The 18022-nt window shown below is 35.3% G+C and overlaps 1 protein-coding gene across 7 annotated transcripts in view; it reads left to right on the plus strand.

Moving 5' to 3' along the window:
• The window catches only part of ATP2C1 (ATPase secretory pathway Ca2+ transporting 1), a 160082-nt gene that overhangs the window by 82998 nt on the left and 59062 nt on the right, over window positions 1-18022 (plus strand). For all 7 annotated transcript variants that reach the window (XM_054483251.2, XM_054483252.2, XM_054483256.2 and 4 more), the window contains 5 exons: window positions 1501-1562; window positions 2400-2508; window positions 14638-14793; window positions 15830-15898; window positions 16922-16997. In XM_054483251.2, coding sequence (XP_054339226.1) covers window positions 1501-1562; window positions 2400-2508; window positions 14638-14793; window positions 15830-15898; window positions 16922-16997 — 472 coding nt within the window. The remainder of the gene's footprint in view (window positions 1-1500; window positions 1563-2399; window positions 2509-14637; window positions 14794-15829; window positions 15899-16921; window positions 16998-18022) is intronic.

Raw genomic sequence — 18022 nt, forward strand, 5'->3', positions numbered from 1 at the left:
CTATAAACAAGTAAAAATCCTTTCCAAAAAGATCCTATTTACTGTCAGTTGAACTTATCATAATGCTTTAATTAAAAAGCTCTTTATCAAAAATGTATAAAAAATTCTTAATACTTTATCATTATTTGTTATTTGTGCTATATTACCTGTGTCTTAAGAGGGCTTTTTATATTCCTTTTTATATTTATGTCCTGCCTTTTTTCTGTGTGTCTTTGTAATCCCCATTCCCCACACCACTGTACTTCTTCCCAGCCATAAAAATAGCTAATTGTTTTATATAGTCATAATGATGTCACCTTACAATAAATTTGAAAAATGACTTTTATGCATTTATTAGGTTTTAGGTGGTATGTTCAATGATCATTTTGATATAGAGGTATCTTTATAATTGTAGGGAGTAGAGGCTAAGAAACCAGAAGAGATAGGGAAAGATTGGGCAGCATCTGTGTCATTTATTACTGGGATCTAGGATTGATGGGTATTTTCTAGGATATTACAGAATTTTTGGGTAAACTTCCAAATTCCTTAATATCCTTCATGTGTTTGGGGTGTTGTCTTATGATTTTTACATTTGTAGATTTTCCTTACATTTGTCACTCTAAGATTAAGTAGAGACTGATTGTGTTCTAAGTTATCCTTACATAGTCTTGCATTTTCTATTTGAAGTTTATGATGGATAGGACATTTTGACTGGTACTAGCACTGCAGTCATTTCAAAATATTCCCAACCCTTCTACCTCCACTATTTGCCTCTCCCTCTTTTGACCTTAGATTAGAAGATTCTTTTCCTTACTACAGACATGAGGCAAAAATAGCAGTGATGTGTGATGTGAGACTGCTTATGGAAGTGTGGACTAAGTAGTATTGTGAGTTGAAGGATGTTTCTGACCGACCCTCAGCTATTTGTTATCTGCATGGAAGAAGGCTGGAAATCACATTGTTAGAACTCCTGAGAATTTTCCCTTTTGGGTACACAGGTTGATGGGAACTGGGTCTGTCAGTATAGAGCCAGCCACATCTTACTCCTTGTTTATCCCGTGTTTGTTCTAATGGTTTACTTCGTAAACCATTACTATTAGCACGGGCTTAAATTCCTAAAGCAAATGTTGTTTACAGTTAATTATCTTTGACTTCTGTGGTCATTAGACACTTAACATAAGATTATCTAAATTTTAAGGCCCAATGACTTAAAACTTTTAATGACTCAAATTATGTACTCTTTGGGCATACTAGTCAGTTTTCATTTTTATTCTAAATAACCTTAGGTTTGTACATTGAATATTAAAATGTAAAACTGGGAATATTTAATTATCAAAATTGATCTCTACAATTTAACATTTTAAAATAAGGGACAAGCTTTTCTGGGTAAGAGTATAAGCACAAGTAAAGGAAAAGATGAGAATTGGGGGAAATTTTAAAATAATGTTTGAGATTAATAAGTCTAAATGGAATATATTCATGGGAACAAAATTAAATTCTACTTTTTTTTTGTTTGAATAGGAATATCGTTCAGAAAAATCTCTTGAAGAATTGAGTAAACTTGTGCCACCAGAATGCCATTGGTATGATCCTTTTTTTGGTATGGATTTCTGCCCCTTTAAAAATAGAAGTTGAAAGTGACTAGTACCGTATATATTGTTATCCCCACTTTGTCTGAACATAAGGAAGACACTATTAATCTGACAAAAAGTTCCTGGTCTCATTAATGTAGCAAAACTGTACCATTGAAAACTTTAAAATTCGAGATTCTAGAGACATGGATGTATTTAACAGACTTTTTTTTTTTAAGACGGAGTCTGGCTCTGTCACCCAGGCTGGAGTGCAGTGGCACAATCTCGGCTCACTGCAAGCTTCGTCTGCCAGGTTCACGCCATTCTCCTGCCTCAGCCTCCTGAGTAGCTGGGACTACAGACGCCCACCACCACGCCCAGATTATCTTTTGTATTTTTAGTAGAGACAGGTTTCACCATGTTAGCCAGGATGGTCTCGATATCCTGACCTGGTGATCTGCCCACCTCGGCCTCCCAAAGTGTTGGAATTACAGGCGTGAGCCACCGTGCCCGGCTGTATTTAACAGCGAGAGAGAGAGAGAGAGTGTCCTTGCGCAAGTATGTGCTAAACGTGCTAAAACACTGTTCTGGGAATAGTGATTCACAATCAAACAGACCCAGGTGATTCGAAAGGTTGCTTCAATTTGCACATTTTACATTTGAGCAAATAATTTGTTTTTCAAGTGGTTTTCTGTCATCTGGGCATCTTAATTGTTTAGAAACAGTCTTTTTCTTGGTTCTTATATTTGCCTTTTCCTCAGACAAGCCTACTGGAAATAATTTTTTAAGATAAATTGCATGAATTTTTTTTTTTTTTTTAACCATGGTTGTTTCTATTTCATGTTACAGTGTGCGTGAAGGAAAATTGGAGCATACACTTGCCCGAGACTTGGTTCCAGGTGATACAGTTTGCCTTTCTGTTGGGGACAGAGTTCCTGCTGACTTACGCTTGTTTGAGGTGAGTTTGGGGATCTGATTGTAATAAGTGAAAATACGTGGATGTAGATTAAAGGATCAACATTACTAGTTTTAAGGAATTAACACCTAGTTGATTTGAACCATTTGGTATTCTACTTTAAAATGTGACATATATAAACTTTTTTTTTTCCTTAAAATATATCTGTCTCTACTGTAACATCTTTTGAGGTGTCTGTTTAGTGAATCAGCAGATCTTTATAGAAACCTGCATGTTAGGGACTGTGGGAGATACAAAGATGATATGATAGAATACTTGTGACTAGGGAACATACTATGTGTCCACAAATTACTCACCATAAAATAGAACTCAGTAATTGAGTAAGAGAAGTTCAAAGAATAGGATATAGACATTTAAAGAAGGGAGAGGTTCTACCTGATTTGAATGAGATCAGAATATGCCTCAGACCACATGGCTTTGGCAGTGATAATTGAAGAGTAGTACTGGACAAAGATGGGGAAGACAATGAAGTAACACCATTCAAATCACTATGAACATTCCAGTGTATGAAACTCTGTTGGGGCATGGTAAGGATAGAAAATGTGTGATGGAATCAGATTTCAGAGGCCTTGGATACTAGACTTAACTTCAGATTTTTTTGGTTAGGAGTTACGTTTTGGGGCTCCTGTGCAGTTGCTAAATAATGTTATCCTTAATCTGGCTACAGTGTGTAGAATAGATTGAAGAACTGGAAAATGGAGATAGGCACCTAGTTTAACAGGCTTTCAGAACCCATTAGTATGCAGGTCTTATCCACCATTGGAATTAAGCTGTTTGTTAAAACCTACAGAGTGGTCAGTCTTTAAATACTATGGCCAAAAGTATGAGTGTTCTCATAGATGCTGTAGAAGGCCTGAAAAACCTTTCAGACTATAATAAGAGCAAACTTGGCTTAATCTTTAAGCAGAGGCCTTTTTTCCAAATATTTGAAATTTATCCTTAGAAAGCTAGTAGATTGCTTTAATTGGGTGACTAGGAATAATTGATAATATTGCAAGTGTTACTAATTTTACTTCATTATCTTTTTTCTCCTCTTTGAGGTCTTTTTAATGTTAATTCTTTTCTACTCTTCTTTCCTTCAGTTCCTGATATTTTGCCGATGACAATACCTTGAATTATTCTTCCTCAGAGATTAAGTAGTCTTGTCACTTGGCATAAGTTATCTTCCCCCTCCCCCAGAAAACCCTAATTTAAATTGATGGAGTTTATGCCATTCTTTATTCTGGGCTGCTTCTCTTCCAGTTGAGAAGCAGAACTTCTCACTGGGATAGTTAGAAGATGGTGTTTCTTGTTTGCATGGTCCGAGAAGTATAATGATAGAAACTTCAAAACACCATTAGGGCTTGCTAAACTATTTTAGGGTTTTCATTTAACTAAGGGTTAATTGACTTGACAGTTAATTATTTCAAAGTTCACATGTAAACAGGAAAGAAAACCTGTCAGTGTGGATTAGTATATATTTTATCTACTCAGCAAATATGTATTGAAGACATTGTGAATTTTTTATTTTATTTTTATTTGTTTTTGAGATGGAGTCTCACTCTGTTGCCCAGGCTGGAGTGCAATGGTGCGATCTCAGCTCACTGCAGTCTCCATCTCCTGGGTTCAAGCAATTCTCCTGCCTCAGGCTCCCAAGTAGCTGAGATTACAGGTGTCTGCCACCACGCCAGGCTAGTTTTTTAGTATTTTTAGTAGAGACAGGGTTTTGCTGTGTTGGCCAGGCTGGTTTTGAAGTCCTGACCTCAGGTGATCCACCTGCCTCAGCCTCCCAAAGTGCTGGGATTAGTGGTGAGCCACCGCTCCTGGCCGACATTGTGAATTTAATAAGAATTATAAGCATATGTCTTGTGGAATAATTTATTAGTTATTATTGTTTTCCCCCTGCTTGTTAACTTTGCAAGCGCTTCATCAGCATGTTTTATTCTGCAGTACTGTAGTTAGGTTGATTTTGTTCTAGTTAATCCACTTTTACATATATAGTTGAACATTTTTTATTCTCTCTACCTTAATTCTGCTCTATTTGTTTTGCCTGTTACTTGGTACCCCAAACAGACTTTTGCAACTACTTTGACTGCAGATTGAAATAACTTTCCTTAAAGAGTTGGGGGTCTTTTATCCTGCATCTAAATTTAAATGTACTGACTTAAGATATAGGCTGATAAAGTCAGTTTCTCTTCTGGACACAGAAGCGCTAGTTTTTTGAAATTAAATTGGCTTATTGGAGTTTTTGTTGGCTCAGTTTGGCTGTGGTGATCTTTGGATAATTTTGTAAGGCTAGCTGGTCATTTGATACTACTGTATGAAATAAACTCTCATTAGGGTTTAAAGGAACCAGAAATCTCCTTAGTCAGTTTTGGGATATCACTAATTTCTTCCAAAGCACATAGATTTCACTTTAGAGAAAGCAAGTCTATGAACTTCTGCTATGTAGTTAATTCTCTTACAGACTAGGCCTAAAGCCACGGTTGCAACTTTAGTGTCATCATTTTGTAACTGTCATAAATTTTAGTGCTTTCAGAGTTTGACTGTAAACTTGCTTGCGTCCTCAGCAGCTTCTTTTTAGCACATTCAGTGACCTGACTGCTGTACAACTTTTATCTGGTACAACTGTTATCTTCATAGGTTTTGTCTTAGCTTGGGCTGCTTTAACCAAATACCATGCCATTTATTTTTCACAGTTACGGAGGCTGGAAGTTCAAGGTCAAGGTCTGGCAGGGTTTGGTTTCTGGTGAGGACTCTTGCTAGCTTGAGATGGCTATCTTCTTGCAGTGTCCTCATGTGGCGGAGACAGCAATTTCTCTCTCTTCCTCTTATACAGCCACTAATGGCATCATTAGGACTAGCCTCATGACCGCATCTAACCCTAATTACTTCCCAGGGCCCCATCTCCAAATACGATAACATTGACTAGAGCTATAGCATATGACTTTTTGGGATACATAGTTAAGACTGTAACAGGTTGAGACTGCCATTTTGTTTATACTTTTTAAAGACTAATATTGATAACTTAAGGAATTATGTAGTTTTTCCCTTGCCTGTGTCAGGTTTTCAGAAGCCAGTGGTTGAGCCAAGATAGTTTTCCCTTGGTATCCACTGGGGATCGGTCCTAGTAGATCCACAGAGAGCAAAATCCAAAGATGCTCAAGTCCTTTACATACAATTGAGTAGTATTTATATATAACCTCTGCACATTTTTCTGTATACTTTAAATCATCTCTGGATTACTTATAACTCCTAATAAAATATAAATGCTATGTCAACAGTTGTTATACTGTATTTTAAAAAATTTGTATTTTTTTTACTGTTGTTTTTTTTATTATACTTTCTTTGAATATTTTCTGCCTGTCATTGGTTGAATCCACTGCTACAGAGGGAGGACTGTATGGTTGGTGGCAGTGGCCTTTCTAGCAGGAGCCTGAGAGGCACTGATGGAGGTAGGACAGTAAAACTTAGCGGAATTGAGCTTTGGGCATGTTCTTTGTTTTTTTTTTTCCCCTGAGGGTTTTTATTTTAACTTTTAGTGTTGAGAAGAGGCACCACTGGCCAATTACTTGATGATAACCAATGGATTGGTCAGACAATGACTTTAGATGAAGCAATCTTATTGACTGTGTATGCCTGGATAACAGTACATTTTATTTTTATTTTTATTTTTTTATTATTATACTTTAAGTTCTAGGGTACATGTGCACAACGTGCAGGTTTGTTACATATGTATACATGTGCCATGTTGGTGTGCTGCACCCGTTAACTTGTCATTTACATTAGGTATATCTCCTAATGCTATCCCTCCCCCCTCCCCCCACCCCACGACAGGCCCCGGTGTGTGATGTTCCCAACCCTGTGTCCAAGTGCTCTCATTGTTCAGTTCCCACCTATGAGTGAGAAATGTGGTGTTTGGTTTTGTGTCCTTGTGATAGTTTGCTCAGAATGATGGTTTCCAGCTTCATCCGTGTCCCTGCAAAGGACATGAACTCATCCTTTTTTATGGCTGCATAGTATTCTCTGGTGTATATGTGCCACATTTTCTTAATCCAGTCTGTCATTACACAGTACGTTTTACCTTTGTGAAAACACAGCGTATTTTCGGTATTGTTCCAGGTAAAGTCTATATCAATATTTGAATAAAGAACTCTTTGTAAGAAAAAACAGCGTGTGAGGGTCAGATGAAAAAAGGTTGTGGTTTGTTTTTTTTTGTCTTTTGAAAATATTTTACCTCTCTCAGCTATAACTTTCTAAGCCCAATAATACATTGCTTGAAATGATAGCAAGATTTTCTTTCACTTGAAGTTCTGAATAAGTCCATTGACACTTTGCTTTGTGGTTCATGTGCTTACAGTTGGCCCACATCATTTTTTTAAACCTATTTTTGATCTGATGATTTTCTAAATGTATCAGACTTCTTTCAGAGAATTACCACTTGGGCTAGCAGCCAACATTAAGCTGTTTTTATGATATTGGATTATCAGACCATTTTAATCTGTGCAGAAAGGTTAGTTCTATTAGGAGTTAGGATCTACTGGGGCCAAGCTCAGGAATTCAAACTTAAGAATACGCCAGTGGGCATTATATTGTGAGCCATTTTTTAATATCATGAATCCTTGTACTTTGTTATAGTATAGCAGTTTGGCTCAGTAAGTAGTTTTTGGTGTCTTCAGGGCTTGTTCCTTTCTGTTCCCTAGTTCTAAGGAGAAGTGAAAACTAAAGATAATGGGCATCATTGAGCCAGCACAGATATACTTTAGCTACCTGCCACCTGAAGGAGTCAGAAATAATCTCCTTGACTGGAACCCCACATAGCCATTATGTTCCTATTTGTGAGGCTCACATTTTTGCCCAGTCTGTTGTTAAAACCTGCTAACAAGCAGCTTCCTCCACGTTGGGTAAATCCATTACTGGAGCAATCATTCTGTGTCAAGCATTCTGATTTCCTGAGTTAATAAAATACATGTTCCATTTACTCAATGAAAAAATACTCTGGTAAAACCCAGGTTACAATTCTTACTTGGTTTGGTATGCTTTTTCAAAAAGAATCTTTTCAAATATTTGATAAAATGTAAGCATATAGTGATATTTTAAATTTACTTATGTTGGTAATGAAGCTAATTTAGGCAATTGTAATCCATTTCTTAGGAAATCGGTCTGTTATGAAACCATTTTCGCCATTTAGCACATATTTGAAAACCATGTATAGCACATTATACCAGGCTTCAGGGCTTAGAAGTGAAAAAGACAGTTTGTGCTCTCTCCATTGGCAGACACCAACTTGCAAACTGTGATTCAAAGAATGATATGTGTCTGCTCATGAAATGAATTGACCATGTGAGCCTAGGCAAGCCGCTTGATTTTTTCAGGCTTGTTTTGTCACTGTGACATAGAGTTGCCCTAGAGCAATGCATTCCAACTTTTAATGTGCATAGGAATCAGCTGGGCTCTGTTTTGGCAGGTGTAGGGTGGGGCCTGAGATTCTGCATACTTAGCCAGCTCTTAGACCATGCCAAAAGCACCAGTCCATCCACCACATTAAAAAAAAAATTATTAAAACAGCTTTATTGAGATACAGTGGGCATATCATACAGTTCACACATTTAAGGTGTATCATTCAGTGGTTTTCAGTATATTCACAGTTGTAACCCATCACTACAATCTAATTATAGAGCATTTTCATCACTCTCAAAAGAAAACCCTTACCTTTTAGCATTCATTCTGTATTTTCCCTGCCTCTAGTAGCCACTAATCTGCTTGCCACTGAAATACATGTGCCTATTCTGGACATTCCATGTAAGTAGAATCATACAATATGTAGTCTTTTATGTCTGGCCTCTTTCATTTAACATAATGTTTTTAGGTACTTCATTCATGTATGTCATTGTTTTTTACTGCCAAATAATTTTCCATTGTAAGGATTTATATCATATAGTTGGTGAATTTAATCCATTTACACTTACAGTGATTACTGATAGGAGAGGACTTCTGTTGTTACTTGTTTTCTATTTATCTTTTTATGTTCCTCAGTTTCTCCATTGTGCCCTTCTTTGTGTTTGATTTTTTTTTCCACGCCACTCCGATTGATTTTTTTTGATGTACCTTTTTTATTTTCTGTGCATACTGTTTACTTATTTTCTTAGTGATTATATGTGGATTACAATGAACATCCTAATCTTATAACAATCTAGTTTGAAGTGATACCAACTTTGCTTCAGTAGCATACAAAATCGTACAGCCCACACCTCCCTCATCTTTGTTATTTTTGCAAATGACATCTTTATGCATTCTGTGCCCACTAATATAGATTTATAAGCATTTTATGCATTTATAAGTTTTAATTATATAGGAAGCAAACACAGGACTCACGAACTCAACATACAATAATATTGACTTTTATGTTTACCTACATAGTTAGCTTCATTGGAATTCTTTATGTCTTCATATGGCTTTGAGTTACTTTCTACTTTCTTATTTCAGCCTAAAGGGCTGTCTCTTAGCACTTCTTATGAGTCAGGTCTGACTAGTGATGAACTCTTTTAGCTTTTGTTTATTTAGGAATTTAAAAATTTCTCCTTCATTTTTAAAAGATGATGTTGCCAGATAGAAAATTATTGGATGACAGTTTTTTTTTTTCTGAATATTATAAATGTCCGCTTTTTGGCCTCTATGGTTTCTGATTAGGAATGAGCTATTAATCTTAATGAAAATTCTGTTATGTGATAAGTTGTTTCTGTGGCTGTTTTCAAGATTCTGTCTTTATCTTTCAGTGGTTTGATTATAATGTGTTTAATTGTGGATTTCTTTGAGTTTATTATATTTGGATTTCATTGAGCTCCTTGGTTTTGTAGATTTATGTCTTTAATCAAGTTGGGGAAGTTTTCAGCCATTTTATCTTCAGCTATTCTTTCTGTCACCTTCTCTTTTTTCCTTCTGAGATTGTACTGGCATACCTCATTTTATCATGCTTCAAATATAATGCATTTAAAAAATATATTAATAGATTTGTGGCAACCCTGTGTCAGGCAAGTCTGTTGGCACCATTTTTCCAACAGCATGGTGCTCACTTTGTGTCTCTGTGTCACATTTTGGTAATTCTCACAGTATTTCAAACTTTTTCAATATTATGTCATTATGTTTGTCTGTGATCAGTGATCTTTGCTATTACTGTTAAAATTGTTTTGGGGCACCATTAACTATGTTCATGTAAGACCATAAATGTAATGAATAAATGTTGCGTGTTTTCTACTGCTGCTCTGCCCGACTGCTCTTTCCCTCTCCTTGGGCTTTCCCGTTCTCTGAGAAACAACAATATGGAAATTAAGCCAATTAATAACCCTACAGTGGCCTCTTAAGTGTTCAAGTGAAAGGAAAAATCGCATGTCTTTCACTTTAAGTCAAAAGCTAGAAAAGATTAAGCTTAGTGAGGAATGCATGTCAAAAGCTAAGATAGGCTGAAGGCTAGGCCTCTTGCCTCAAACAGTTAGCCAAGTCGTGAATGCAAAGAAGAAGTTCTTGAAATTAAAAGCGCTATTCCAGTGAACACACAAATGATAAGAAGTAAAACATCCTTATTGTGGATATGAAGAAAGTTTGAAAGGTTTCGATAAAACATAAAAGCAGCTACAATATTTCCTTAAACCAAACCTAATCCAGAGCAGGATCCTAACTCTCTTCAGTTCTATGAAGGCCGAGAGAAGTGAGGAAGCTGCCAAAGAAAAAGTTTGAAGCTTGCAGAGGTTGGTTCATGAGGTTTAAGAAAAGTAGCCATCTCTATAACATGTAAGTGCAAGATGAAGCAGCAGATGTTGATGGAGAAGCTGCAGCAGGTTATTCGGAAGATGTAGCTAAGATCATTGAGGAAGGTGGTTATACTGAACATTTTCAATGTAGATGAAACAGCTATATCTTCTGAATAACTTTTTCTGTATACTCGAATCAGAAAGTTAGCAATTTATGTAAGCATTTACCACAGGATGAAATTAATTTCATGTATCGTTTTCAGTAATACATAACACTTGGTTGGTTTGGCTTTGAGTGTTAATAAGTTAAATACATGAAGATTTTAAATTACATTTTTCTTCATTTGCATAAACAGTGAGGTACATTAATTTTTGAGAGCAGAAGTAAGAAATTTTATCATGATCAGGCAGCTACAGGTGCATATTTTGGAAGATTGTTTTCTGGGGAGAGAAATCCATTTCTAATTTGCTTTTTAATGATTTGCTTTTAATTCTAGACTCGAGAGGTGATTGTCTTATCAGTATACTGTATGTCAAACCGTTCTTTAGCTTAAGAACTTATTTGTAGCTGCCAGTTGTTCCATGTTAACCTGAATTTTTAAAAGTACTTTCTGCCTTTCAGGAAACCTTTGTGACTGGCATTTGATTTCTTTCTCCCTAGTGTTTTATGGGAATAATAATCTTGTGAATTTTCCAATCATTTTTATTGTGTACATGTTACATATTTAGACTGGATTATATAGTCATCTTGATTTTTATATTCTGATTTTTGAACTGCTTTATAGCATATTCACACCTCCACCAGAGTGCTTGAAGAAGAATGAAAGTGAAAATCAGTTTTCTTGTTCGTTAACAGGTCTTCTGAGGGTTTAATACTTAAACTTTTGGCTGGGTGTCATGGGGCTGGCTGATTCTTTGATTTCGCTTTATCCTACCTTTCCCTCTCTCATGAATGCAATGAATAATGACTCTAATATCTTTCTTCTCAGACGAATTAAATTGTGACTTTATTAAACTGTAATAGGCTTGCCTAATTTATTAAATTCCACCTTTTCTTTCCCTCTACTCCCTCAAAACTACTTCCTAGGAAAACTCTTGCAATCACTATTAAGAGAAAATAACTTGTGAACTTAGGAAGTATTCGTATTCAACAGATAGTTGAAATCTTTGCAGATTGGGACATTGTAAGATTTAGACAAATTTCATGATAATTTGAGTTTTAGTTACAAATTTATAATGATATAGGAAAAAATTAGGGTCCTGAGCTCCTTTTTCTTCCACATCAGCTTGTCTGTTCCACCAGACAAGGGCTCTCTTAAGTGATTGTTGTTCTGAGGCTGAAACCAAAGAGTTAGGTTGCTGACAGAGCCATGAAATCATGCTTTTCCTCTTTTTAAAAACAACAGATTAAAAAAAAAATTCCATCTCTATTAGTCACTTCATGTTAGTATTTATCCATGTTTAAGATTTACATTTAAAGCAAAAGTCTTCAAAGGGAAAACATGAGTTTTACTTCTCTTACGGAAGGAATTCTGTAAATTTCTACAAGTATTTATTTTTAAATATTAGTTGTCTCTTTTCTAATTAAGATCTTAGAAAGTTACGTGCAACTCTGATTGTTGTAACAAGCATTAAAGATGAGCTTGCTAAATAAAATGAACGTTATATAAATTATAAATTTACTTGTAATTCAGATAATACATAATTTTTTACATATCTTTGCTTTGTGTGTTATACCTGTCTTTTTCTATAAGTGGTTACAAAATAGGGGAGGAGAAATAATTTGCAGATTGATCCTCTAGATAATTAAGAGGAATCTGGAGTTAAAATCTTTCAACACTGGAATTTTATCTGCATAGCATTCTACCTCTATAACATTGGATGAGTTACTTAACCTTTCAGTGCCTGTAAAACAGATGATAATAGTAATTACTTGCCTCATAGTAGTTGTTAGTAGGATTAAATGTGATAATTTAGCATAGATATGTAGCATAGTGCCTAGCAGATGGTAAGCAATGAAATGTCAGCTGATTTTTAGTATTGGCATTATCTTTGAAGAAGGGCCCATTTTAAGATTTGTTTCTCTTACCTTGCTAATAAATGTGTTAGTGTGAAAAGTTAAATGGTTCCAAGGTTAACGTGGAAAGAAAAGTCAAATAAATATGTTCCTTTAATAAAGAAAAATTCACTTGCCTTTGAACATGGCAGGTGTTTTTTAAATCTTCAGTTGCGTTAAGGTAATGAACTCGAATTTATTAACTGATTTGTGTTTGTATACACAATTAATGTTAAGTGCAAAATCCTTTAAAGTCTAAAGGACTATTGATCTGTGTTTTAAAGAATAATTTTTATAAGCTTATTTTGATACTAAAATGCATTCCATTGTCATATTATCTAAACTTTTGGGAAATGCTAGCACAATTTTGTCTCTTCGGAGTTATATTTATTTTCATGATGAATATTTTAAAACTTAACAATCTAATGTTACTGTTATTTTTGCAGTTATATGTTTGCCTAATACACAAACACACCAAGCATGTTCCTGTCCCCAGGGTCTTTGTACTTTTTGTTGCCTTTACATGAAATCCACTCTCCCTAATTATGGCCCAGCCTTGGAGCTCTCAGGTCTGTCAGGGCTCTGCAGAGGATTACCTGGTTTTGGGGAATGTTTTCTTCTAAAATGTGACTCTATCTTTATTATGTTTGTTGTTTTCCCCCTACCTGGCATTATGTTATATACTCGTTCTTGTTTAAAATCACTTTCCCATTAATATCCAAGGGTAGAAACTTTGTTTCGTTCACTGCTTATTCTCCTACTGTGTGTGATAAAGCGCAGGGCCTGGCACATTGTAAGCAGTAATAAATATTTGTTAAGTGAATGTAGGAATGTTGTTGATCAAATTAAAACAGTTTTGTTGAGGAGATGAAGATTCTGTGAACCAATTTTTAATAATCATTTTACATGAGGTTATTTGAGGTTTTTATGCTCAGAAATGAACCATTTGAAAAGATGTAGTTTGTAACTTTTCACCCCCCCCGCCAAAAAAAAAAAAGAAAAAGAAGATTTAAGTTTAGAATACTTGGTACATGGTGTGAACTGAGAGTTAAGAAAGGCCTGATTGAGAATGCTGACTCAGCCTAAAATAGCAGTGATACTGTGCAGTAATTTATCCTGTTTTCTTTCCAGGAGCTTGCTTAGTGCCTAACACTGATAGTCAGTAAATGTTTGTTGGGTGAATGAATGAGCCTGTAAAATCAGTAAAGTCATGAACTAATTCCTAGTTTCTTACAGAGTATCCTAAGGACCCTTGAATAATTGCTTCTGGAATAAAATGGATGGAAATTTGCAACAGAATCACCTGGAGGGCTTGTAAATATAGTCTGTTAGGTTTACTTTTTCCACCCTGTGTTTTGGGTGGAGCAAAGGAGTCTTACTTCTAACAAGTTCTGAGGTAGTGTATGTGATGCTGTCCTCCTTTCAGAAGCTTTGCTGTATATCTGTATTCCTGTTTAGGTGATTCATATTAATGTATTGAAGGTTTTGAGAGCAGAAGGTTTTGAGAGTAGTGGAAGCTGTTTAACTCTTAACTATTTCTGACTTACTTGGCCCTAGTCCTCTCCCCTACTTGTTTGTGTGTATGTGTGTGTGTGTGTATGTATGTATGTATGTATGTATGTATGTATGTATGTGTGTATGTATCTATACTCATAAAATAGTTTTTTTTTCTTTTTTCTGTATACTTGGGTAGGTAAATACTGTGTCAGGAGTGAAGCCTTCAAAATTGAGCCCTGTTGCAGAGTTGGAAGATATTATGATAGTTATGATCTGCATGAAAACATTTGTATACATTTTTGAGTCTTGCAAATTGTAATTTGGAATAAACGGCATGTATAGCAAGAATGATTTTATGAAAATTGATTCCAAAATGATGAAATGATTTCTAAGTAACATTTTTCCCCTTTATTCATGTATCACTTAGAGTCATCGTCAATGGTTTTAATTTGCCAAGCCATATTTCCAGAAGTTTAGGGACTTGACAAAATTAGGAAATAATATTTTGTCATGAAAAGTTGAGTTTTCTCTTGATGAAGATTGAGTCTTAGCTAGTGTCAAATTTTTCCTAGTTGTATTTTCAATTTTAGGCTAATCTAGTCTCATGGTACAGCATTCTACTTTGCATGTCTTAGATTTTGTTGACTTAATTGTGTTTTAAAATATGATTGTACTGATTCTGGTCTTGTGTCTTAGAGTGATGGTTTTGATACAAGATGTGGCTAATCAATGGAAAAGGGATATTTGAGGAAGAAGTGATCATGGTTATGAACTCTAGAGATGTTAAATGTAGCATAAAATTTGAATCTGGGATTCTTTATGTTCACTAAGGCTGTGGATCTTTCCATTGATGAGTCCAGCTTGACAGGTGAGACAACGCCTTGTTCTAAGGTGACAGCTCCTCAGCCAGCTGCAACTAATGGAGATCTTGCATCGAGAAGTAACATTGCCTTTATGGGAACACTGGTCAGATGTGGCAAAGCAAAGGTAAATTTTTTTTCCTGATTTGAAAAAAGCAGTTCCTTTGTTTGAAACTATTTTCTCAATTATTTTTTGCTGATTTTATGTGGAATTTTTCAAATACATGACAAAAGATAAAATTGAACTTAACCTGTTACATCTATTTGTGAAACTGGGGAGAATCTGTGTCCCTGAAGTATGATATTTCCATAGTTCTGCTGTTTCCCAGATAATGGATAATCCTCAATACCTGTTTCTTTTTAAAGAGAGAAACAGTGTTTTCATGGATGTGTTTATTATTAAATAAATTTTAATTTAGTTGATATGATACTGGCTGTAATAATCTGACTATATATTGTTCACCTGTTGATCGATTTCAAATGCTTCGTTTCCTTAATTCTGATACGCCACCAGTGCAAAAGACACCATTCACTAGAGGTAAAAAGAAACTATATTAAATGTCTCCTATTGAGTATAATACATATTTGTATTTCAGAAATACTAATATAGGCAAAAAATAGGCCTCAGAATTGAGTCTGCTATACGTTTTTTTTTGAGACGGAATCTCGCTTTGTCATCCAGGCTGGAGTGCAGTGGTGTGATCTTGGCTCACTGCAACCTTCACCTTCCAGGTTCAAGTGATTCTCCTGCCTCAGCCTCCCGTGTAGCAGGGATTGCAGGCATATCCCACCATGCCTGGCTAATTTTTTGTATTTTTAGTAGAGCTGGCATTTCACCATGTGGACCAGGCTAATCTCGAACTCCTGACCTCAAGTGATCCACCCGCCTCGGCCACCCAAAGTACTGGGATTATAGGTGTGAGCCACAGCACCCGGCCAGCAATACGTTTAATGTAATGTTTGTTTCCAGGGTTTAAATCATAAGGGGCAAATGCTAATGACAGTAACATAAAAAAGTAAATTTGCTGAGGAAATCTTAGGAGTGTGTGTGTTAGACATCTTCACTGTAGGTAAGACTTTGAAAGTTGTTGGATGTGTGTGTGTATGTGTTTTGGTTTACATTTCATCTGGATGTAAATGTATTTTCCTGTTTTTCCCCTTAGGGTGTTGTCATTGGAACAGGAGAAAATTCTGAATTTGGGGAGGTTTTTAAAATGATGCAAGCAGAAGAGGTGAGTACTTAATATGTTAATGATGTATTTGTTCCAAATCTGAAATTCTTCATTGTAAGTAGAGAATGTTGGATTATTTTATATACTATTGAGAGCAGTATTTTATTCAGAATGGAAATCAGTTGTCTCTGTTTAGAAACATAATTGGAAAGCCTGTAATTGAAAAGGTCTAAATTGATGTTGTTAGTATTCTAAAGGATTTTGAGCTTTACTCATTGTTTATAGCAGAAAAAGGCTTATAGCCACTTATTTGTAGATCTTATTATTTTCAGAAATTAGTGTTGTGGTAATTTTAAGGATTAGTAATTAGTATATTTGTACCTTAGAATATGTCTTCTATCAAATTTTTTCAACTTCACATAATTCCAAGTAAGGGTGGCAGGGAAAAGATTGCCAAGTAAAATAACCTAGAAGATATTCTCGGCTAAAAGTATTAAAGATGAGTTCATTTTAAATACTTGCTTGTTATAAAAAGAAGTTGCATTCTGCAAATGTCATGTTCTTCCCAAATCCTCTAGACTTCTCAGGTAACCTGCCAAAACTCCGGTATGCGATGCAAAGTGGGAACTCATTCCAAGAGACGTGGCAGTGAAGGGATGAATAGAGAACAGGGTTAGCAGATGAAGGGGGATTAAAAGACCTGGGTTACTAGCATGTTTGTGGATACAGAAAGGGGAAAATTGGAAAAGTAAGTGAGAGAGCAGCTGATGGTAATGAAGTCCTGCAGTGGTTGGTAGGAGGGAGAACAGATTTTTCCTCAAAAGGAAGCATAGAGAGAACGGACCTTTTCAAATAATAAACAGGTTTTTAAAAATAGAGAATTTCTGTTCCTCATTGTGTGATGTTGGGCATTGTGTAAAATCTAAGTCTCAGTTTTCTCAGTGAAGGTGATTATTTACCTTATGGGAGAGTTGTATGGTTAACTTAGGAATTGCTTTGTCAAGCACTTAGCAAGCCCCTGGCACTTGATAAAGCTTAGTAAATATAGCTAATTGTGGTGACGCTCTTCTTCAACTTATCAAGGCACCAAAAACCCCTCTGCAGAAGAGCATGGACCTCTTAGGAAAACAACTTTCCTTTTACTCCTTCGGTATAATAGGTAAGAGAAGAGTGAGTATGTATATATTTTTATTTGAGTTTTGTTTTTTGAATGTGAAGGGTGGTGTTATTCTAGTTTTATTTATTGGCTTCTTTTTTTATTAAGTTTAATACTTTTTAAAATTATAAGACTACTAGTCATTGTTCATTTCAACAAAGAAAAAATAGAACTCTGATTCTTATAATCAGAAAATATTTCTTTAAACATTTTAGTATTTGTCTTTCTAGTCGTCAACAAGAATGTAATACTATAGTTTTATGGACTGCTTTTCTATTTTTATTTCACATATCCTGCCATAAAACTCTTGTCATTAAGTTGATGCTCACATAAAACAAACATAAAGGTTGTATAATATTCTATTTTGTGGGAAAACGTATAAGAAGACCTCTTCTAGACATTTAGGATTTTTTGAGATTTTTTTTGTCATATAAATACTTCTTCATTGTGGTATCTTCTGGTAAATACCTCTCTTTTTTAAGGAAAAATTCTTAGAATTCTTAGAAATAAAATTATTTAGTCAAAGGGGATCCATGTAACTTTTAAATTTTTGGCCAGCTTTAAGTATTGTCATTAACTTCAACCGTAAATGAAAGAGTTCTCATTATTTGATTTCACAGTTCATTATTAGGGAAACCGAATGCTTTGTCATGTGTGGGTTGATCATTTTTATTTCATTTTATGACCTGCCAACGATTTCTTTTGTCCCTTTTCTTGTGTCTTGAGTCTTAGATTGATAAAAGCTTTTTATATGACTAGATTATCAATCTTTTTGTTGTATAAGTATTTTTTTCCCCCATTTAAGTTGCCTTTGAGGCATGTGGAATAAACTTGGTAAGAGGACAATATATGTAATTAACTATTTATGCCTAGTGTTCCATTATTGGAACGCTAAGCATGTGGGAGTTATTTATATCCTACTGCTCAAGGTCATTGCCAAGGTCTGGTTGCAAAAATTCAAAAAATTGCAACCTCAGACACAGGTGGGTTAAAACATCTCCTTTTCCTTGAGAGTCTGTTATCACTCT

This window comes from Pongo pygmaeus, chromosome 2 (genome assembly GCF_028885625.2).
Source record: "Pongo pygmaeus isolate AG05252 chromosome 2, NHGRI_mPonPyg2-v2.0_pri, whole genome shotgun sequence".
In the NCBI taxonomy this organism is placed as follows: Eukaryota; Metazoa; Chordata; class Mammalia; order Primates; family Hominidae; genus Pongo; species Pongo pygmaeus.